The sequence below is a fragment of the Hemicordylus capensis genome, chromosome 1, assembly GCF_027244095.1.
Source record: "Hemicordylus capensis ecotype Gifberg chromosome 1, rHemCap1.1.pri, whole genome shotgun sequence".
Lineage (NCBI taxonomy): Eukaryota > Metazoa > Chordata > Lepidosauria > Squamata > Cordylidae > Hemicordylus > Hemicordylus capensis.
The window spans coordinates 45053488-45075894 of NC_069657.1; the positions used below are offsets into that span (position 1 = coordinate 45053488).

Consider the following 22407-nt stretch of genomic DNA (forward strand, 5'->3'; position numbering starts at 1 on the left):
TGGGTTGCAAGAACAAATCCAATATGTTCCATGAGGGTGTGCTGAGACCTGAGGGAGCTGAAGTCAGTGCCTACACTCCATGATACTGTTAGGCAATCTTAAGTCCAGAGAAATAGATGATTTAAATAGCTTATTTCTTTATGGTCACTTTACTTATTTACTTACGACATTTCGATCCCACCTTCCTTCTAGGGAGCTCAGGTGATGTATATAATTCTCCCCCCCTTCCACTTAACCTTTATTCTCACAACAACATTGTGAGGTAGGTTAGGTTGATCGATAGTGACTAGCCCAAGGTCACCCAATGAGCTGCATGGCTGATTGAGCATCTGATGAGTCTCCCCAGTCTTAATGTAATACTCTAACTACTACGCCACATTGGCTCCATTTTAGCCCCTCTTTCCTGCAAACTGTAACACACACACCCCAGAGACTTATGTATGGGGCAGTATAAAAATGTGTTAAATAAATTTTAAAAATAAAATATATATAAACAACAACAACAACTGAAGTGAGATACAGGCCTCAAAACAATAATACCAGTGTTAAAACAATAAACATCAACCTTAAAGCAATCAGCAGCACTAGAGCAGCATTAAAAATCTACTATAAATAGTGCACCTAACTCTATGCCTATGACAGTTTTGCTGTCAGCCAGGCAAGAACAGCAGGATTGAATCTTTCTGTTTGTTTCATTCATCAAAGAAATTAAGCCCCATGTAAACAGACAGCCTGCTCCTCACTCCACTTTCTTAAGATGTGACTCGGCAAAGCTGTCACTGGTCCAACTTCTGAACATTTCTATCGTACAACAAGGAGGAAACACTGATATAAACCAAGTGTGTGTTTTGATAAGACACCAGCTGTCTTTGTGGTCCTTAGTTCTCCCTGTGTCTCTCTTGTTCACTCCCAGAGGGAGCTGCGTGCCAGCTAAGTTGAACGGCATGTTTGTAAATGAGTATAGTCTCAGGCTGGTCCATGGGCTAATATCACGAATGGAGTCTGTTGCTTCCCTTACTGCAATGAAGGTGCAGAGAAAATGCACCAAGCGATGCAGAATTCAGCTTTTGTCTTCTATTGACCTTTCCTGGAACCGTCATCCAAACATACACACAGAGTGGAAAAAGGTTTTGCATTTAATTATGAAAAGTGATTTGAAATGCTTTCCTTACAGATTTAATTTCCTTAATTAAATGCAAAACATTACACACACACACACACACACACACACACACACACACACACACACACACATTTCTCCTAATTTGATTGTTTTCCTTTCCACATTCCAAGTTATAGATGCTGATAAGATTTAGGGTTCTAACAAACAAACATTCAAAAGTATTGACTTTGGTAAGTTGGTGGTTAACATTTTCTTGAAAGTCATTAATAAAACATTAAGATTTTTTAAAAAAACTTTCAGGCAAATAATCTCAAAATCTAAATCTAGCACTGATCAAAATCCAAACGTTTGACTTAAATGATGGAATTTGGAAACAAGATGGTTTTTTGTTTCTGATCTAGGAGGACATGAATCGGGGAGAATGAGATAGGTCACTAGTATTCCCATGTTACAGATGGTGAGGCATTTCAACTAATTCTGTCATCATGGTGGAAATGGGATTTGGACTGAGGAAACCGAAGACTCTGTGCAACAGATCACGTTAGCTTTCAATGAGTGTCAGCATTCAGGACCCTGGACAGGGAGCAGAGAGGAGCTGCTGGTCGAGGCTGCAGTGTATTAATGATGTTCATTTACTGCCATCTGGGCAAGGGTATAAGCTCAGGGCAAGAAAGCTATGCTTGTGATGAGGACAGAGCTTTCCAGATCTGAACTGTCAGCTAAGGTCTGAGAAACACAGGAAGGGCTAAAAGGCAGAGCACAGAATCAGTAGGAGCATTTGGGTCACGACTGAGCAAAACATGCAGGAAACTGGGTGCAATTAGTTCGAAGCCATTACTTAACTTTACATGGCAGTGTCTCATTTAATTTAATTAAGCAGTGCTTAATTTCTAAGGAGTGGTGCCCAGGTTTAACACCTGTCTGGAAGCCAGGCCATCTGGCCTGGAAATTCTGCTCCCTAGTCCCATGTAAGTAGAACTAAGCTGTGCTTACTCAGTGGTGAGTGGGAAGCCACTCTGCACATGCTTAGATACATTTTCACCTCTTATTCCCTCAGGTATTCCAGGCTTCAGCTCAGAAACTCAAAAAAGAATCTGGGATTGAGGCTTAGTATAAAGGGTCAATACCCTAAGAGGCAGTCTGAGTGCCAAGATGCCATCAGGTGTCTTCCCGCTCCCTTTTAAAGAGATTGTTCCTTATTATTCCAAAGCTCCCGACACATAAATTAAGTCTCACGGTAGGACTCAGCATGCTAGTGAAGTGTAGTCAAGTCTGTATGTTGGAATGGCCTTAAGTCCCCACTCAGCCATGAAGATTAATAATGGACCTTGATACACTCAACATCTCTCAGCCTAACCTACCTCGCAGGGTTGTTGTGAGGACAAAAGGGTGGAGGAGAACCCTACTCTGAGCTACTAGAAGGAAGGGCGGGACCCACGTGAAATTAATTGCAATAATTTCACTTTCTTTCCATAGGACACTAGCCACCCAGTGCCTCCCCACTTGAAAGAAATAAAATCTGTTAAACCCCTCCGTGATACCTTTACAGATAGAAATATACTGTGAGGAGTGGGGGGGAAGCACAGGGAACTTGCTACTTTTTGCACCTACCACATGCTGACCTTTGTTACTCCCGAGGGCAACCCAGATTAGAGACTCAAAACCTATCTAAGCTCCCCCAGAAACTGTGTTCCTTCCGCCTCCCAGGCCAGAAGCCCCCCTCAGCTGGATCCGAGGAAGGCCGCATCGGCAGCTGTAGAGGGCGCTAAGCGCTAGCAGCAGGCAAGAGAGAGGGGAAAGACTTTGGGGAGGAAACGGTTAAAGGCCCCCCCCCCCCGCTGCGGCCCCTCCTCCAGCCAAGGGAGGCGGGGGCTGCTCCCATTCCAGGACTGCGCAGCCACCTGCATTAACCCTTCCCTACCCACAAAGTAGCCATGAATCTAAGACATTCGAGGCAGCCTCCAGCACTCGCCAATTCTCTTCCAACCCGTCTGGGAGCAAACAAGAACGACTGCCGCAACCCCGGGGGTGGGAGGCAGCAGCAGGCAAAGCAGGGCCAGGCGGCATAACTGCTCCCGAATTCCCTCCTGTTTTCCGGGTTCTCTCTTCCTCCCTGTCTCCCGATCCTTTCCTCTGGCGCCTCCTCTCCTCTCTCTCTGTTCTCTGGCAGGCACACGGTCCCGTCATTTTCTCTCCGCTGTGGCAAGGAGTCAATACCTTGGCACAGCGGGATCGCCAGGCACCGGGCGAAAGCGCTCCCATTAAGAAGCCCCGGCGAGCTGCTGCCTGACAACTCCATCAACTAAAACGGACAGAGGAGGAGCTCTCCAGCGCGGGCTGCCCTGCACGATCTGCACAGCAGAAGCCTCTCGAGGCGAGGAAATCCTAAAGAAGGCTTCGAGCGAGGCGGGAGGAAACCGCCACAAACTTGGCCTGCAAGTCTGGTGCGCATCTGCTTGGGGGAAAGGCAGGCAGGCACTGCGGACTCAGTAACTTCGGAGTCAGTGCGTGGGATCGGGGCTGCGAAGGCTCCCCCAGGCAAATAAGCAGCGGGGTAACTGGAGCTGGATCTCTCTCTCTCTCCCTCTCCCACAAGTGGCCCCAAGGCACGAGGCCCGGCTCCGGATGCCAGCCCTCCGTTCCGAAACATGAGTACAAGAGTACCTTTGAGCATGTACAAACAGCACACACCGCTTTTGGCTGGCTTTGCACTGACAACCGACGCCCTGTATGGGATTTCAAGAGCTTCCAGAGCAAATGGGTGGACTTCTAGGACTTCTAGCTAGTCTTTTTGCCTTCGCAGCACTTAGTCTCATTTTTTTACCATTAAAAAAAAATGCTGCTTGGGGCAATCCAGAGACCCTCCTCCCAAAAGAACTGTGGCACTCGGGCTCTGCTGCGGCCGCCACAGTACACGAATGCCGCCTGACCCGCTTTAAGACTGCCTGCCCATAAGCTGCCCAGCCCGCTCCTCCGGGTTTTCACCGTACTTGCAGGCACCACCAGAGAAACACACACACCCCAAACTGTCTCCCTCCCAGCTACTACTTCTTGCCGCTCGTGGGAACACACGTTGGTCCGCAGACCAGCATGCCTGCCGGGTCTGGCTTCGTGGGGAGCGGGCAGGAGGAGAAGGGGGCGAGGCAGAACCAGCCCCCTTGCCGCGGCTCAGTCTTGAAGACCGAGAGACCCAGATCTGAGATGGGGGCCCTTGTGGGATGGCAGGGAGAAGAGGCATGAATTGGGGAGGGCGACCCTGGCCTTGAATGGGGAGCGCCGCCTCCGCCGCCTTCTTGCCGGATGGCGCCAAAGCAGGCAGAGAGGCTTGTCGCGGATGCGTCTCTCCCCGCCCCACCCCACCCGAACAAGCGGCAGGCTCTCCTCCTCGCTCCCCCCTCAGTCCAAGCCAGCCCGCCGTGCCCTGGGGAGCCGCTGACGATCCCACCCCAGGCTCCAGCCTGCCATCGGCAGCCAGCCATGCCGAGAAAGAGTGCTGCTAAATGGCCCTCTCGGTTCCCCGGCTCAGATTCAGCCTGCCGCCGCCCGCCAGCAGGGTCGGAGGATGCAGCAAGGAGCAGCCTGGCTTCGGGGGAGGGAGGGAGGGAGGGAAGGGCTGCCTCCCCTCCCAGGCCTCCCTGCACCCAGCACACGCGGAGGGGAGAAGTCTCGCCCGCCCACCCCCGCCGGCTTTCGCGCCCAGCTCCTTCCCATCCAGGCCAGAAGAGCCGCTTCTTGGCGCCTTCCCAGCAGCCCTGAAGCGGGAAAGTCCTCCTGGATTTCCTGCTGACGGAGCAGCCGAGGAGCGTGAAGCGGCTCAGAGCTGGCTGGAGGAGCCGGCAGGTTTCAAGCAGCGTTTGGGGGGAAAGTTTGCGCGCTCTCTTTCTTCAAGCGGAGAGAATTAATCAATGGGGAACGGGGTGGGGGAACAGAAGACCAGAGCGCCTGAGTGGATCCCGACCTCCTCGCTCCCCCCGCTCCCGCCCAGCTGGCTAATCCAAGGAAAGGAAGGGAGAGAAGCACCCACCGTGTCCTCCTCGCAGGGAGACAGGGGAGCGGTAGATAGAGATAGGCACGGAGTGGTGCTTGCTGCCATGGAAATGATGCTCTTGCTGAGCCTGCAAGGCGGACGAGGAAGAGGAAGCCGGCAAATCCACGCTGGAGGAACTCCACGCAGAGCTGACGATACATCCCCCAAAGAGGGAGCACATCCACAGGGTCCAGGCGGGACAGCCTCCCGGTGCTGTGCTCAGGTCAATGCACGGCATGGTCAGTGCGCGGGGCAACCTACGGACCGGGCGCTTTGAATTCCAGCCGGGGAAAAGAGGATCTGGTTCATGATGCCAAGGGGCCCATCCTACTCAGCTGCAGAGAAGAGAGTCACTTCCGAAGTGGGAGTGGATGCTAGGAGGGGTGGGCGAGGAAGGGGTTAAGCAGCCAGCCAACGCAAGAGAGAGCGAGCAATTTAAGCAACCCGCTGCTAGTTCCTCTCCAGACCGCTTCTTTTCTACAGTGCCAGGTTCCCCTTAGAAGACGGACCGAGCTTCCAGGAGGGATCAGTGAAGCCACGCATGCCACGGAGGTCAGGATCCTGATTCTCTCACCTATCAGGTGTCTCCTCCAACCGCAGAGGATCCTCAAGGATTCCCCCTGCCCGTGCCCCCCTCGTCTCTCACTTTTAGCTGGAGAGAAAAGAGGGAGGCTTTAAAGGGGGGGAAACAGAAAAGCCAAAGACCCCCCCAAAGGTTACTGGTTTTTGTTTATCCCGATTCCAAGTTGCTGGTTTGTTTTAGTTGCTGCTCCACTGGCAAATGTTGCACTGCAGAATTGCTTAGGCTTCTTTCACACACACAGGCGAGCATACACACACAGGCACACACACAAACGCACACGCACCCCAACAAACGGAATCGCTATCCTCGGATCCGGGCAGCAGAAAGCGGTAGCCTGGTTAACACGGCGTGCTCTGCAAGAGCGCTTGCCAGATCTTCCCGTGGATCAGAAGAGGAACCGACTGACGCGGCAAAGATGCTTTGAGATAGATAGATATATAAAAGAACTAGGAGAAGGACAAGAAGAAAAGTCCAGAATCCACAAGACGGACTGGAATGGAGCTCTTTTTTCTTTTCTTTTTTTAAGGTGGAACAGGATGCTCAGGGCGAGCTCACTTAAAGTGAAGGCAACTAAGAAGCTCAGGTGAAGTGAAGCGAGGACTTAGGGAGCCAAATTCACAAATCGGCGAGCCGCATGCAAATTGGATCACTCCAGAGAGCGAATCAGTGTAGCCCAAACACCCTGCAGAGGGACTGGCTGGTTCCCGAGAAAGGAGGGATTCAAGCAGGAACCTGCAGTCCCACCCCTTCCATTCATATACCGCCGATACGTACAAGCGCGCCACACACACGAATTATCTCCCTTTCCATCCACTCTGATTACTGGTCTTCCTCTGAATTGCAAAGCTTGGATATCGGGAAAGAGACAATGAGGGTAATCAACCCACCCATTACTCACATATAGCTTCAGAATTATCACCATCATCAATGCAGACATTAACGATAATAAATACAAATACAAATAAATGTTGCCTGAATGTTGCCTCCTTCCATGTTGGGGTTTCTTGGAATAATTCAAGAGAGCGTTGAGTACATCTTGTCTGTGTCTAATTCCTAATACATTTACATAGGAAGCAGCTTTATCGCGAGTCAAACCACATCTAGCTCAGTATTGTCGAGACTGAGTAGTAGTTGCTCTCCAGGGTTTCAGGCACGAATCTCTGGAAGCCCTACTAGGAGATGTCAGGGAGGGAACTTGGGGTCTTCTGCAAGCAAAGCAGATGCTGTGACACGGAGAGGTGGCCCCCTCCCCATTTGATGCCATATAGTCTCTTAGTATTGCTAACACTTATAAGGGGATAGAATGAACTGAGCATTGGAAGTAGCAAGCAATCTATATTTATTATTATTATTATTATTATTATTATTATTAATAATTTTACTAATTAATTTTATTATTTCATTATACTATTTTTCAACAAGTTCTCATACCAAAAGGAATGAAAAGATGGCTCCCGGTCCCCAAAGAGCTCACAAGCTGTACTCCATCCACCCTTACTCACCGCTTCAGCTAGTGGGAATCTCTGGCCCCTTTGAGGCTGGCATAACTAGTCTCTGTGGACACACAGAGAGAAACCACCTCTTCCATAAATGCAGGCATAGGACACAGGGCGGATCTACCATCCCAGAGCCCCAAAGGGCATTTTGGCTCCATTCCAGGCTCATCCCAGCCCTTTTTCAAATGGCTTTCTGAAATGTAATTACAGTTTTATTGTTGCTAGCCCCAAAGGGGAAGAGGAAACAAAAGATACATCTTTATTTAGGCAGGAGACAGAACTAAATGCAGGCAGAGAGGAGGAGGAGAGGGCACTTCATTCAAGAGCAGAGTGCCAGAGTGAGGAGAAACATTAACATCCCTGTTCCTACTCCCTACCCTTGTGGTTCAAGAAGGGGAGATTTCCACCACCACCCACCTTCTCCATTTATTTGGTGTCAGTGGTGAGGTTTTGGGGAACAGGATGGCAGAAACATTGCCAAACAGTGTGACCATCCGTGGTGCAGACAGGAGTTTTAAAGTGAGGCTTCTAAATCAAATCTCATTAGTGCGGGGGACTTAAAAGCGAAGAGAACCTTGGGAATGTGGATAAAGGCAATCTAGCTTCTTGCAGAGCAATGCTGGAGAAAACAAAACAAAATCTCTGTGCCAGAATGCATTGGGAGTTCCATAGAGTTAGTCATAACATGGCTTGCTTGGTGCTGCAGGAAACAATCAAACCCCAGGAATCTGAAATGAGTTGGGGAGACGGACAACATGTGAATTCAGTGGCTGTGCCAGCAGGGTCACATGAAAGTCCGGCTACACCTTCTAGGGTGGCAGACCCGAAGTTTACTTATGTTGAGCAATAAAGCACTTCAGTAGTTAGGTGCTGCACAATAATTACAGGGCAGAAACTCTGCCTGTAGGCTTACAGTCTAAAAAGAGGCAAGACAACGAGGAAAGGGGAGAGGGCACAGAAGGAACATAGGAGCCTTCTTCAGGCATGATGTTCAACACACATACAATCTGTCTTATAGTATATGCAGGTAGTTGGATTTGTACACATGTACACTGATCTACACATTATGTTCAAAACATGTACAGTAGTATCCTTTCTATCGCTATCATGCATTTGAGGGGGCCTGTACCCAAGTTCACTTTTAAACTGAACAGATGTGCAATCGGTCACACAGAAACATGTGCACATGTACAGACACCTGTACGTTTGTCTGAATAAGGCTATATTAAATGTTTTGTCAGGTATCTTGCATATACCCTAACCAGGGGTGTAGGGAGCTTGCCGGCGCCTGGAGGATTAAGTCCTGCCAGAGGCTCCCCTCCACTCCCCTGCTAACTGGGCAAAGAGGCACCTTTTTAACATGGCGATTCTCTTTATTTAGCAGGGGGAGAGTAACTGGCCCTGTCCACCCCCAGCACAGTACCTCCAGTGACTGTTGCTGGTGTCTATCTTGTGTTTCTTCTTAGATTGTGAGCCCTTTGGGGACAGGGAGCCGTCTTATTTGTTTATGATTTCTCTATGTAAACCGCTTTGGAAACTTTTGTTGAAAAGCAGCATATAAACATTTGTTGTGATTTCAAATTGTGTGTGCCCCAAGCCACACCCCCTGCATCTGACGTGAGACGTGGGGTGTGGCCAGTAGCAGGGGCGGGGCCAGTCGACCCCTGCCGAGTTTCCCCAGTCAGTGGTTCATCAGCGGTTCACCTGAGGCAAAGAAAGGAGCTCCCAGGGAAACTCTTCAAGGGCTGACAACTGGCTGCATTCCTGGTACTGGCCACCACCCGCATCACTGTGTGGCGACTGCCACTGCCCCAGGAGAGGGTCCAATCAGACCTTCTCCCCATTCTTCCCAGTCAGTGTTTCATTGGAATGCTGACTGGCTGGGCACCCACCCCCATCCAGCCAGTATTTCAGTGAAACACCAGCTGGGGAGGAAAGGGGCGCACCTTGTACTCCCAGACAGCAAGCACTTCGTTTGCTGGCTGCATGCAGGAGGGGGAAAGGGGGTGCCTTGGTGGGGCCCCCAGACCCTGGCGGCCAAGGAACAGTCATTCCCCCTTGCTCCATAGTTCTCATGCCCCTGACTCTAACTTGAAGGCTGGAGAAATAAAATGTGATTTCTAGAAACAGGGATAGAAAGCTAGCGTCTGAATTCATCCATATGGCACCAGCATAATATGTCAATACAAGAGAAAATAAATATAGACAGCCACCTTTTCAGTTTTGTGTCCCCAATACTAGTGTTCACCCATGCAGAGATCATATCAAATTAATGACCATGAAATGCTGGCTAACTAACTCCATTAAATGAAATTGAATCATGCAATAATCTTATCAAATAGCCTATTTCTGTTATTATGACTGAGGTTTTTATCCCACTCTTCCTCCAAGGAGCTCTCAGTGGTGTTTATTGTCCCTACTTCCATTTTATTCTCACAACAACGCTATGAAGTAGGTTAAGCTGGTGACTGGCCCAAGGTCCATACAACAAGTTTCATAGTTGAATGGGAATTGAAACGCAGGTCACCCAAGTCTCAGCTCAACACCATGCTGATTGTCAGCACAACTGATTCACACACACACAACCTGCATCAGCACTATTACATTAAGCAAGTAATAAAAAATTTGGTGGTGGGGGAGGTTGTGCCCTTGTTGTAGCTTTGCTCTTCTTACACAAAGAAAGAAAAAAGAAGAGACACTGAATGAGCTCATGGCAAAGGTGAGAGTCAAACCAAGGCAGTCCTGAGCCATAGCTCAGTTTCTTAGTCATTACTCTAGATTATAGGGTAGGACACACCTTTCAACCAGATCAAAAATGAACATATAAACAGATTTGCATTTCAATTCACAAATGTTCAATGCAACATTCTTAAAAGAAAAACCTGGGTGAAATTGGAGTTTTGTCAAAGGGTGGGTTCAATAGTAATGGAAGCGATAAAGTAGGAGAAAACTGCTGGTTCCTGGCAAGCATGTGATCTTGTACTGCTGCCTCTTCTGTGTTGTCAGAACCTGCCAATGTTGGGTTGACTCTGCCAATGTTGGCTTTGCCACCCAACATTCTTCACCCAACTTCATATGTTGGTTCCAAATGTCAGGTGGCTGTCAGGCGATGGAGGGGACCTGACATTGTGAAAAGAGGTGGCATTGTCAGAAGCACACACTCATCAGGAACTGGCAGTTTTCTCTTACTTACCTGCCACCATTACATGTGAAGCCACCCATGATGTTTTGGTATTTGTGGGGGGAAATCTGGGCTTTCCAGGAATCACAGCATTTTGCATTCGTTTACTTCAGGCCAGAGATGCTCCATAGTATTTCCCCATGAGTTAGCTCAGTAGGATCATAACCGTCCAAGTGGATCTTCAGAAGGATTATTGGGATACCGCAACCCTTGATTCTCAGCTTTCTCAATGCCTAGCAGGGTGGGGCACTGCTCACCTGACTGGGCAGTGAGCAGATCAACAGCTGGGGGTTGCACGGCTGCACATGAAGCCAACAGCAACCGTGCTGGGAGGCAGAGGAGGGTGAGGAAGATGGGAGGACGGCCGCGCTTGACTGGGCCAGAATGGCCCAACAAGCTGTTGCCTGGCTGCAACCAGGAGCTAGCAGGTCCCTCCCCTCTGCAGAGACCCTGGGGAATAACACAGGAAAAGGAAATGTAATCCTGTAAGGCGGCCCCTTTAAGGGCTGAATACAGGAGGGTGGGAATGGAAGGCAGGGGAGGGGCTAAGGGGGGTGGAGTCCGACCCTGCTGATATATATAATGGGCTTGAAGCCACTGATGGGGAGGCCAGTGGAGATGGTGGGTGGCTGCCAACATGGGCTCCTGGGGAGGAGCAAGGCATTCCTTCTTCCTGGCAAGTGGAGGTGAAACAGGGTGCTTAGGATTCCCTCCCCATCCTTCGGAGGTCTGTATGCCCAGGGGTTGTGAGGCTTATGCAGAGGAAATGCCACATGCAGATCGTATTCCCAAATGCATGCTACAAGCAGACAGATTGAGATGATTCATCCTGATACAGCCCCACTTTCTCCCCCCCCCCAGTCTCTGATTGTGGGGGAAGATATTGTGGGGCTTGGGTTTCTGAAACTGTGGCAGATTGGATGGGGGAGGGAACTATATCAGGGTCCAAATTAATGTGTAGTGCCTCCAGCTGACTAGCCCCCATGCTTCATAAGATAATACTGGGGGAGCACTAGAAGGCAACTTAAATAAAACTAGGAAAACAAGGAGGACTTATTAAATAAATAAATAAACCAAAAGGGAAGGAGCAAGGAGAACAATACAAAACAATGATGCAATGTTAAGGTGAGTCTTTACACAAACCAGGAGAGGATGAGCTCCTGCAAATTAGTTGTCTGCAGGTGAATGTAGTGCAGTTCCAGACTGGGATACAATTGTTTTTTAAATTGTGATTGGTATTGTTGTCCACTGCCTAGAGCCTTTGGAGAAGGAGGTATATAAGAAGATTTTAATGAATAAATAAGTACAGGCTTAAACCTCTAGGAACATAGGAAGCTGCCATATACTGAGTCAGACCATTGCTCTATCTAGGTCAGTATTGCCTTCACAGACTGGCAGCGGCTTCTCCAAGGTTGCAGGCAGGAATCTCTCTCAGCCCTATCTTGGAGAAGCCAGGGAGGGAACTTGAAACCTTCTGCTCTTCCCAGAGCGGCTCCATCCCCTGAGGGGAATATCTTACAGTGCTCACACATCAAGTTTCCCTTTCATATGCAACCAGGGCAGACCCTGCTTAGCTAAGGGGACAAATCATGCTTGCTACCACAAGACCAGCTCTCCTCTCACAGCTGGTGCATGCCTGGCAAGAAAAAGGGCCAGGGAGTGGCAAGACAGGGGGTAAGGGAGAGGGGATGAAGCTTTCATCTGATCTGAAGGAACCCTCTTTGAACTGGGCTGAATCAAACTAGGGGTCCCTCTGAAGCACTGAGATGGCCCCAGGTATTGCAGTGCCCTGAGGGGAGGAGTCAAATGTTGCCTTAGCTGATGCTCCTGGTGGGGGCCAAGTCCATATCAAAACATACCCATAGAAGTGTTGTGGGAGGGGCAGAGGAAAGGGAGGTTTCCAGCAGCCTCTTCTTCTCTCCTTGTGTTCCTTGCAAGCTTTGCAAGGAGCATGAGGAGAGGCCTTCTGTTCAAAGTTCTCAAGAGTTAGACCAGTCCCCAAGAGCTGCTCCTATCGTGACCATGGAAGCATCTTGTCACACTGCTGATATCCCAATAATCTGCTGCCCGAGGTGACCACCTTGGGATGGCCCTTGAATTAAAGCAATACTACTTTGCAACTGATCAGTAGATTTAAACCTGTTCTGTTTATAAACTGTAATCTGGTTTGGGGGATTATGAGGAGGAAATTCAATATCCAAAGAGTATATGGATATACAGCAGTTAATCATTCCTGCATTTGGGGAATCTGAAAACTGGGGAATGAGAGGAGAGCTACCTCCAGGAAATTCCCAGCTACTGCAAAACAATGAACATTGTACAGAAGTGGTGGTGATGATGGTGTTACAGGTTGGAGGGGGAGAGAACAGCCATTTCTGCTCATTGCAAGACTGTCCTGTAAGAGGTAATTAAAAGCAGGCTTCTTAGTGCTGTATTTCAGTGGCTTAGAGTGCTATATGGTGAATCTGGAGGTGTGAATTGTAATCCGGCTGTAGGTAGACTTTCTCGTTTCCACTCTAAACCTCTCCAAAATTAAATTAATGTTTCCAACAAATTTTAACACATAGTTTTGCATTTCAAAAAGGCTCCCAGTGAGAGACAATCACAGTCTCTCTTTCTATGGAAGCCCTAAAGATACACAGAGGTTTATTTCACAGAAACATTACAACTCTTGTCAAATGCAAAAAATCCTTCAGAGAAACCCCAGTCCAGTTTCGTTATCAACTTTCCTCTCTCAGCACTCAAACATCAAGTTGGATGTTGTCTCTCTCGAAGAGAGCCAGCATAGTGTAGTGGTTCGAGTGTCAGACTAGGACTGGAAAGACCTGAATTCGAATCCCCATTCAACCATGAAACTCACTGGGTGACTCTGGGCCAGTCATATATCTCTCAGCCGAACCTACCTCACAGGGTTATTGTGAGGATAAAAATAACCATGTACTGATCTCTGAGCTCCTCGAAGGAAAAACGGGATATAAGTGCAAACAAACAAACCAAAACAGTGCAAGTTGCTGGTAAAATGTGACTTCCTCCCACTGCAAGTGCAAGGATGTGAGAGATGTGGATAGTGCTGCCTTCTACCAAGCCAGACTATTGGTCCATCTAGCTGAGCATTGTCTACACAGACTGGCAGCATTGTCTACACAGACTGGCAGCAGCTTCTCCAAGGTTGCAGGCAGGAGTCACTCTCTTGGAGATGCCAGCAAGGGAACTTGGAACCTTCTGTATCCAAGCATGCAGGTGCTCTTCCCCAAGTGGTCCCATCCCCTAAGGAGAATATTTTACAGTGCTCACACGTCTCCCAGTCAAATGCAAACCAGGGTAGACCCTCCTTAGCAAAGGCAACAATTCATGCTTTCTATAAAACCTTGCCCAACTTGGCATCTCTTTCTTGTGAAGCCTCTCTGCCCCACAACACACTTCTGATTTAACCATGCCAGGGAAAGTTATTGTCTAGTTCAAGACTGCATGTCTGCAAGTCCCTGCATGACTTCGGCCCTCCAGCCACCACTGGACTACAACTCCCATCACCCTTAGCCACAGTGACCAAATGTCAAGGGTGATGGGAATTGTACGAGAGCCAAAGTTGTACAGCCCTGGTCTAGACCAGCCTTTACGGTGGCATTTGAAGATGACAATGATTCTCTTGTATCCCACGAGAGACGCTGATGTTGAAGTGTGCCTTGAAAAACTAAAGCATCATATTGGATGCATCCTCTGTACTCTAGACCTCTAGAAGTGGGGAAGCCTGTGGTGCACTGATTCTTCCTAATTCCTCCTCTTTCAACATATGACCAGGGATATCAGTCCAAGAGAGAGCAAATGCACGGGCATACCCTGACACAAGCCATGATAGTTGAATCCCTACAAATGCAGGAGGATTCCAGAAGCATCACCACAGCCCAGGAAGCATAAGCTCATCCTTGAGCCTGGACTGACAGGGCAAAGGGGAAAACAGGATTAAACAGCAACTTGCTGTGGGAAGGCAGAGGCTATGCGAGTATCACAAGTACCTAATAGGTCTGTGCCCACTAAACTTCCTTTTGATGGAAGTTTCGATTCCTACAATTTATTTGCAAAAATAAACCAATTAAACAGTGTTGTGAGTTTGCAATTTGATTATCGTAATGAGGTCTATCAGGTTGGTTTGCCTTAAATCTATGCCTAGCCCACATCTGAAATTTGACCAAAAGAAAAAAGAAAAAGGTAATGTTCTTTAATTAATGGGCAGTAGATGTTTTCCCAAATAATTGTTAATTGGGATAAAATTGTTAGGAGGTGGCTTATGGGTGTGGCATTGTTTCTGGAGTGTTTGGAATGGGCAAAACCATGGAGTTGAGGGGGAGGGACACATCCCACCGCCCTCCAGCTAGGGAAGAGGGCTGGGGTATGTGAAGAAAAGAGCAGTTTGTCTTCTGGAACAAAGGCAAAGAAAGAGAGAGCTGAAGGGCAGGCACAGGGGTATCTCTCCCTGGGGATCTAACATGAGACAGGAGGTCCATGCCCTTGTAGGGGCATTTATGCAGTTGAGTGCAGAGAAGTCTTCATTTCATTGAGAAAGGGCAGGATAGAAAGGTTACTATTATTTACATTTCTATCCTGCCCTTTTTTCAAGGAGTTCAGAGTGAAATAAAGGGTTCTCCTCACTCATTCAACAGTGAGGCTCTACGCACGATCTGTGTGTAGAGCCTGGGAGGGTTCTGCAGGGAGAGTGGGCTTGAGCAGCCGTTGGTTGCTGGGCAGCCAGATCAGCTGCCCACACGACTGCCAGCTCTGTCACGGAGCTGATAGGGGCTGCAGGGATCGGGGGCCACCTGGCCCCCAGAAGTCCCAGGAGGAAGGCTCATTTTAGCCTCCCGGCGGGGGTCTCCTTGTGAGTCAGTGCAGAACCGTGCTGTGGCAACTCACGATCGGGGAAATGGGGTTAGCGGAGCACTCGCTCACCCCGTTTAAGGGGAGGGCTTATTTGGTGGGCTAGTTGCCAGAGCACCACTGGGCTCGACTGCAAGCCTGGTGGTTCTCAAGATGGGAGAAAACTGGGCTGGGCTCCTTTAGTCCAGTTTTCTCCCATCGTGAGAATAGCCTCAGTAAATTTCTGCAAAATAGGGACTATTCCTGCCCTCTAAATGCCCCACCATTTCCCTCCCCCCCCTTAAGTTCTTCAGAGGCTGTGTGTACTTCTTCATCTCTGGAGCACTCACTTATTCCAAAGTTAAGTGCTATGGGGAAGAGCTAACAAGTTATCACCTACAAGAAGGATGGGATAGAATACTACTGGCAAAACAGTCAGCCAAGACCAAGTTAAACACATGCATACACTTGAGTGCACATACACAAGGAGAAGGACAAAAGAAGCAGAAGAAGGTATGTGCCTCACTATGTATATTATTATTTGCGGTGATTCTAAATGTCCGTGCAGTAACACAGGAACTGGGAGCATTTCTAGATAGGGCTTTTAGCTGAGAATGGAGGGTGTGTGTTCGCACATCAGCCAGATTTGTGCCGAAGCCCATGCAAGATATTGGGAAGCATTTCACACTCGATTTGGATTGTTCATTACACGTTAGAGCCAAGCCCAATTTCTGTCTGGGGTTAAAAAGATCCACTTTTTGCATCAGTTATTGGGGCACAAATTCAAACTCACAGCATCTCTTCATGGGAAGAGAGCTGGTCTTGTGGTAGCAAGCATGACTTGCCCCCTTAAGCTAAGCAGGATCCGCCCTGGTTGCATATAAAAGGGAGACTAGAAGTGTGAGCACTGTAAGATATTCCCCTCAGGGGATGGAACTGCTCTGAGAAGAGCATCTAGGTTCCAAGTTCCCTCCCTGGCTTCTCCAAGATAGGGCTGAGAGAGATTCCTGCCTGCAACCTTGGAGAAGCTGCTGCTAGTCTGTGTAGACAATCCTGAGCGAGATGGACCAAGGGTCTGACTCAGTATATGGCAGTTTCCTATGTTGTTCCTATGTTTAAAGTCTCACATTAAACTCATGGTAAAGCCTGCAGTCTGGGAAAGCTACAGCAGAGGCAAATACTGCCTTAATAATGGCTTGATTTTGCTAAATGCAGATGGCTGCTGAGTTGTCCACAGAATGGTGGGTGAACTGCCTCTAGCAAGTAGCGAAAGGGGCTGAGATTTTGCACAAACATAATGCAAAAATGTTGTCACAAAATAAATTAAAATCCAAAGTGTGAAGCAGGCTATAAATACATCAAAGAGTCCTGGTGACACCACAAAGCATAGGGACTTCACTCTGCCTTTGTTTATTGGGTGTCAGTGGATGTATTTACTGCTCTGTAATTCTTGGGTGACTCATATATTTAGCAGCACCATCACTGTGGGAAGAGAGGGCAGATTTCAATTGTATTTCCCCCTCTTGGGTAGCAAAGGGGTGTTTATCACCAGAAGACAATGTTTAAACAGTGCTGTTCGAGGGGATTTCCTTTGAAAAGGGTTTAGGGGTGTGGAAAATTGTTCTGAAAATGAGTCTCTCCTTCTAATGAGGTATTTCTTTCCTCTTTTTTTTTGCTCATTATTTGATAACTAGCAAGATGTCCTCCAAATAGTAGGGGTGTGTGTGTGTGTGTGTGTGTGTGTGTGTGTGTGTGTGTGTGTGTGTGGCCATAAAGCCATAGAGCTGAGAATGTGTGCCAGCCTCATCTTCCCTTTTATTTTCCCAGTTGGCTTTGTCCTTCCTTCTTTCTCCTGGCACCTGTTTCCTCTAGAGTTGCCATCTTTTTTTTCCCTTCCCTGGCAGGGCTTCTGCGCCTTTTGTGTGTCATGCAGAAACTTGACAACTGCTGCTTTCCACACCTATGTATTTGTGTTGTGGGATGTGGCAGCTATTTCCGGGGAGAGGGAGATGATTGGTCTGCTGGCTCCTTTGAAAATGGATGTGGGTGTGGAGCTGGCTTTCAAACTTAAAATGTAGAATTGTGCCCTGAACATGTGTGCCAAATTTCATTCAATAAGGCATGGTTCAATGGAGATAAAGCATTAAAAACAGACAGTCTTCTAGATGAAATGCTGAATGGATCAGCAGTTAAACCAAAAGTCTACCTCTCCTCAGCCTATGTATATATAATTTGCAATTTTATCTTGAATGTTTTGTAGATACTATTCACCTTATAACAAATTTGTGCCATCTCACTGAACTCTGAAATGGAGCTCCCGATTTTTACTTTACTTTGTGCCTGAGTACATATTCTACATGTTGGTCTAGAATTAGGAATGTATCTTTTCTGCTTTCAGAAGCAGAAGCTCAATCCTTTCCTTGCTGAGTTTTAAAAAGAGACATGGGATGTGCCTAAGCTGCCACACACAGACCTTTCCTTCTTGATGGAGTATGCTCTGCTCTGCTTGCTAAAGGTATGAGGCAGATCTAACTCCCTTACAGCTATAGAACTGGGTTGCAAATCCATCCTTTTCTAATTCCCAAATGATAAAAGCATGCAACCAACATGTTGACTTTTAAACTACCATATTTGCCTGGATAGACGATGACTGTGAATTTAAGACATACACACCCTTAAAAATAGAGATTAAATCTAGGCTTTACCTGTATTTACCTGAAAGGCAAAGGATTCTGAATTTAAGACAACCCCTGAAAAAACCTAGTCTTGGATTCAGGTAAATACGATATTATGCTTTTGTACAAACATCATCTGCCAGTGCTTCACTCCACACATTTCCATGACTTTCCCTCACATTCATAACTGCCTTCATGTTGAGAGAGGAGGAGACGGCGCTGGCAGCCTGCACCTGTTTTGCGGGTCACTGGAGAACTCCAGTCCCTGGGGCTTGTCAGCCTAGCACCTTCCAAGTCAGTGCTGGCCATTCCTTGTGCAGAATTAACATTTATGTCACAGCTTCTTAAGCAGTGAAAGAAAATGCTGGGGAAATTATTTCTGATATGTACCGATTTCTGAAACATTTAAGCAGTGCTTCAAAGAGGCCAGTTTTAGAGAAAAGGAAGGTGGGGGGTGATGCATTGTCCCTATCCAACCCCAGCACAGCATCTCCCCAGTGGTTGCTGCTAATGTCTACCTTGCCAGCCTCAAAGGAAGGATGCCTCTGAGTACCAGTTGCAGGGGAGTAACAGCAGGAAAGAGGGCATGCCCTCAACTCCTGCCTGTGGCTTCCAGCGGCATCTGGTGGGCCACTGGGTGAAACAGGGTGCTGGACTAGATGGGCCTTGGGCCTGATCCAGCAGGGCTGTTCTTATGTTCTTTCTTTTCAGATTGTGAGCCACTCTGGGACATGGAATTATCTTCCTTCCTTCTATTATTGCTCTTGGAGTCTTAAAAATCTCATAGCAATTTGGTCTGAATGTCAGAAGTCAAGTTGGAGAAACTGATGTTTTAGATTAGGCTAAGCCAAATGTTATCCTGGTTTGCTTTTGCTTCCAAATAGAACCATTTGGGGAGGCCAGCCCTCCCCACCCTCTGTATAAACCCTTAATCCTGAGTTTATTATGCATGTTTGCAGACACTGCGCCAGTTCAGACATCACATGGAACCATGGTTAAAGCTTGGCTGCATGTGACACCCCTTAGCCACAGAAGCACACCATCTTCCCCTTCCCTGCCCACGTGAGCCTACCAAGAACTCTACTTCCGATTTAGGTTGGAAACAAACTGTCATGATCCCCGAGCCTGACTACTCCCTGTCTGAGAAAGATCCTGAACCTGATCACTCCTCATCTGGCACAGACCCCGAGCCTGAATCCACTTCACCCAAGACAGACCCCAAGCCTCAGATAGACTCTGAAGACCTGGCCAAAGAAGTGGGACATGAGAGCCCTCCACCCTAGAATTTGGGGGACCTTGTGCCTCTGGAACCTCCCCTTCATCCTGAGGATACTCCCTTGCCCTCTTCCTCTTCCTCCTCCACCTCCTCCTCCAGCTGAGAGGAAGAAGTTGAAGCCATACGCTGCAGCCAGAAACTGAGGAATAAGGCATAGCCACTTTAAGACTGCAACAATCCAGACTGGGGTGTGTGGCCAGGATTCAGTTCCCAGCTTCCGACTCTGGCTTGTAACGTGACCTCGACCTCCGCCTAGCTCCCCTGGTGAGCCCTCCAACAGTCTGGCCCTCAGGGGCATAACTATAGGGGGAGCAGGGGGGCACGTGCCCCGGGCACCACCCCGGCGGGTCACGTGGGAGGCGCCAAAAAGTGGCTTTCCCCCCCGCACCCCCCTGGATCACCCGCCAAGTGTGGCGGCGGGCGTGCAGCGGCGTTGGCGATGGCCTGTAGCGGGCCAAGCGGCGGGTCGCCTGCGCAGTTGGGAAGCGGTGCCAGGCCAGCAGGCAGGCTCGGCGCCGCTCTGCAGTAGTCCTCGGCAGACGATCCACCGTGCCACCGCTCGGCCTGCTACAGGCCATGCCAATGCCGCCGCCCGCCCGCCGATGAATCACCGCCGCCAGGTATGTGGGGGCCGAGGGGGCGGCGGGGGGGCGCCATTTCAGGGCCAGCCAGCCCTGGGCGCCATTTCCCCCCGATACGCCACTGCTGGCCCTGCAAGACATGATACAAACCAAGATCAGCCATGACATCTGAACCAATTAATCTTGGTTTATTCCAGCCATCTTGTTTGAAATAAAACCAGATGTGAAACCATGTCAAATCTTGGGTTCATATCCAGGTCCATTTCAAGCACGTTGTTACTCAGAATAAACCAAAGTCGGCTAGTTTAGTCATCACAACTGATCTTGATTTCTTTCTAACTGTTGGGACCCCACAGTGGCCCTTGTCACTGCAGGATGTGCCCAACTACAGGAATGAGAAGCAAGGGATGATCTGGAGCCAAGGGAGTGGCGGGGGGGAGGGGGGGGAGAGGCTGGAGCTGTGCTGAGACGCTACTTGGCACATGAAGGAGAGATGAGCACTGGGAGAATAAATGGAGGTTCTGTGGGACTCTGAGATCTTGCGGAACTCTGCAGTCTCCTAAGTCTAAGATCCCACGAGGCAGGGTCCCTCAGTCTTGCGAGTTTTGTCACGACTGTGGGGAGGTATTTCAGCAGAAGCCCCATGATGAGACAGCCACAGAGGCTGCAGAGGAGGCTTGGGTTTTGCAGGCTCCATGAAAGACACAACAGCAGGGGCAACAAGGTCAATTCTGCAGAGTATAGGAGATGGGGCTATAAGTGAGAGTAACCTCCCCGTTCCTGCAGTGGCCTGCTGGGAATTTCTGGGTCCTGGAGAGAGCTGATTTTTACCTGGGGGGAAAGGACACCTTCCAGTTTCACCCCTCCCACAAGCAGTAAGTCTCACACTAACGTACATCAGAAGTAGAATTTCTTGGAGGTTTGCCCATTCCCAAGGCTCAGAGATGTCATGTGGAACCAGACTGTAACCATGGTTCCGCATGATATCTGAACCTGACCACTGTTTCCATACTCTGCTGGTGCTTCAGCACCATTTCCTTCCTTTCATTCCACCTTGAGTGATTTCAGCCAGTCAATAGAGGTGTGCAACTTTAAAAAATAAAAATAAAAATTCAGAGCCCTGTACTCAATCCCTTTCCCCCTTCATTTCAGGCCTATTCCTGTTTGTCTCAAGATCTATTTAGGGATCTCGATTTGTCTTTGACCCATCCATTTTGTTGTCTTTTAAAAAGTGCTGTTACTTTAAATCAAGTTTTCCCCTCCATTCTTCACAGCAACAGGAGGCTATCACCTCTTGGTGGTGATTTGTTTTACCCACATTTCTCAGAACAACACTGTGCTCCAGGGTAGATGGGCAAAAAATGGCCGCTGCCAGGAGGTACTTAAACACTGGAGTTCCTGCAGCTGCTGCACAGGTGGTGTTGAAGAACTTTTTAAAAATGCATTTATAAGAAATAAAGAATGAAATAACAAATGAGGGTTTTGAAAAGAGATCCCCATTCACCTCATTTGTTCTCTGACCCATTCATTTGAAGAAGACGGGACGTCAGAATGAATGGGCCCCAATCACTGCAGGATTCACTTTATTTATTTTATCGCATTTATATGTCGCCCCATATACAATCTCTGGGTGATTTACAAATTGTTTTGAAAGCAAATGCACAGCTCTACCAATCAGTAATCACATACTGGACATAGAACATCAGGTAATCCACATGTGGCTATGTGTTCATGTCACAAAGGGCAAATGAAACCTGTTTATAGTGAAAGGTTATCCTGGCCAGAAGTGAAATTCCAGAAAACAACAATACTCCAGCAACCAAACACTTTTGCAGTCCTTTTACAAATCACTCCTAGAAAATGCCAAAACGTAAGGGCCTTTTCAGGGCTTACAAAATGTTCATGAAATGTGCCCCACATTCCAGCTCATTTGTATATTGCAAAGCTTTTAGCACTAATAGAAAACTAACTTTTCCATTTACTTTCTTGCCTTCTTACCTAGCAGCACGCTCAGATTTTTGCCCATAACCACCTGTTCGTCTCACAAACATCGCTATCAAAAGAAGGGAGAGAGAAATTCATCAGTGAACCAAGTGTCTTATTGCTGCTCAGAAAGAAAAAGAGCACATCACTCTGCAGATCTGAAGGCCTTCAGTGAAGTGTGTACCTATCTGTTGCACTTCAGACATCAGGGGCAACTCCTGCAGAGTCTCCTGGATGATATTAACGCACACAGGGGAATATTCTGGAGGAAACATTCCTTCAAACAGCCTTCTTCAGAGCCTGGCCAAAGCGAAGGCAGTGCCTGGAGGTTCTTTTCCAGCCCATCAATTTTCCCATGTTCACAAAGTTCAAAGCATGTTTGTGTGTGTTGATGTGCATACAAGGATTTCTTTCTCAAAAGTGCAACACTTCCCTTCTTTGGCAAGCCTGTCTCAGAGTGACAGGCTCCCTACTGGGAACATCTCATGTATGGAGAAAACCAGCAAGAACGACAGCAACAAGAATCCTCCCCTCAAAAAGAAAACCTCAGGCCAGACAGCAAATTATTTAAATGCTAGGCAACTGTGAACATTGGTAAGTGAAAGCAAAGGAAGTGTAGGAATACTTCCTC

At 48.2% G+C, this 22407-nt stretch overlaps 1 protein-coding gene across 50 annotated transcripts in view; it reads right to left on the reverse strand.

Annotated features, from left to right (window-relative positions):
• NRXN3 (neurexin 3) overlaps positions 1 to 22407 on the reverse strand; it is a 1829497-nt gene that overhangs the window by 648653 nt on the left and 1158437 nt on the right. The window contains exon 1 of one of the 50 annotated variants that reach the window (XM_053245424.1): positions 5148 to 6614. The exons of 46 other annotated variants lie outside the window; for them this stretch is intronic. In XM_053245424.1, the coding sequence (XP_053101399.1) occupies positions 5148 to 5388 (241 nt within the window). In that variant the 5' untranslated portion in view covers positions 5389 to 6614. Of the gene's footprint in view, positions 1 to 5147; positions 6615 to 22407 lie in introns of those variants that run through there. 3 more of the 50 variants (XM_053245407.1, XM_053245434.1, XM_053245413.1) reach the window with 3 other exon arrangements.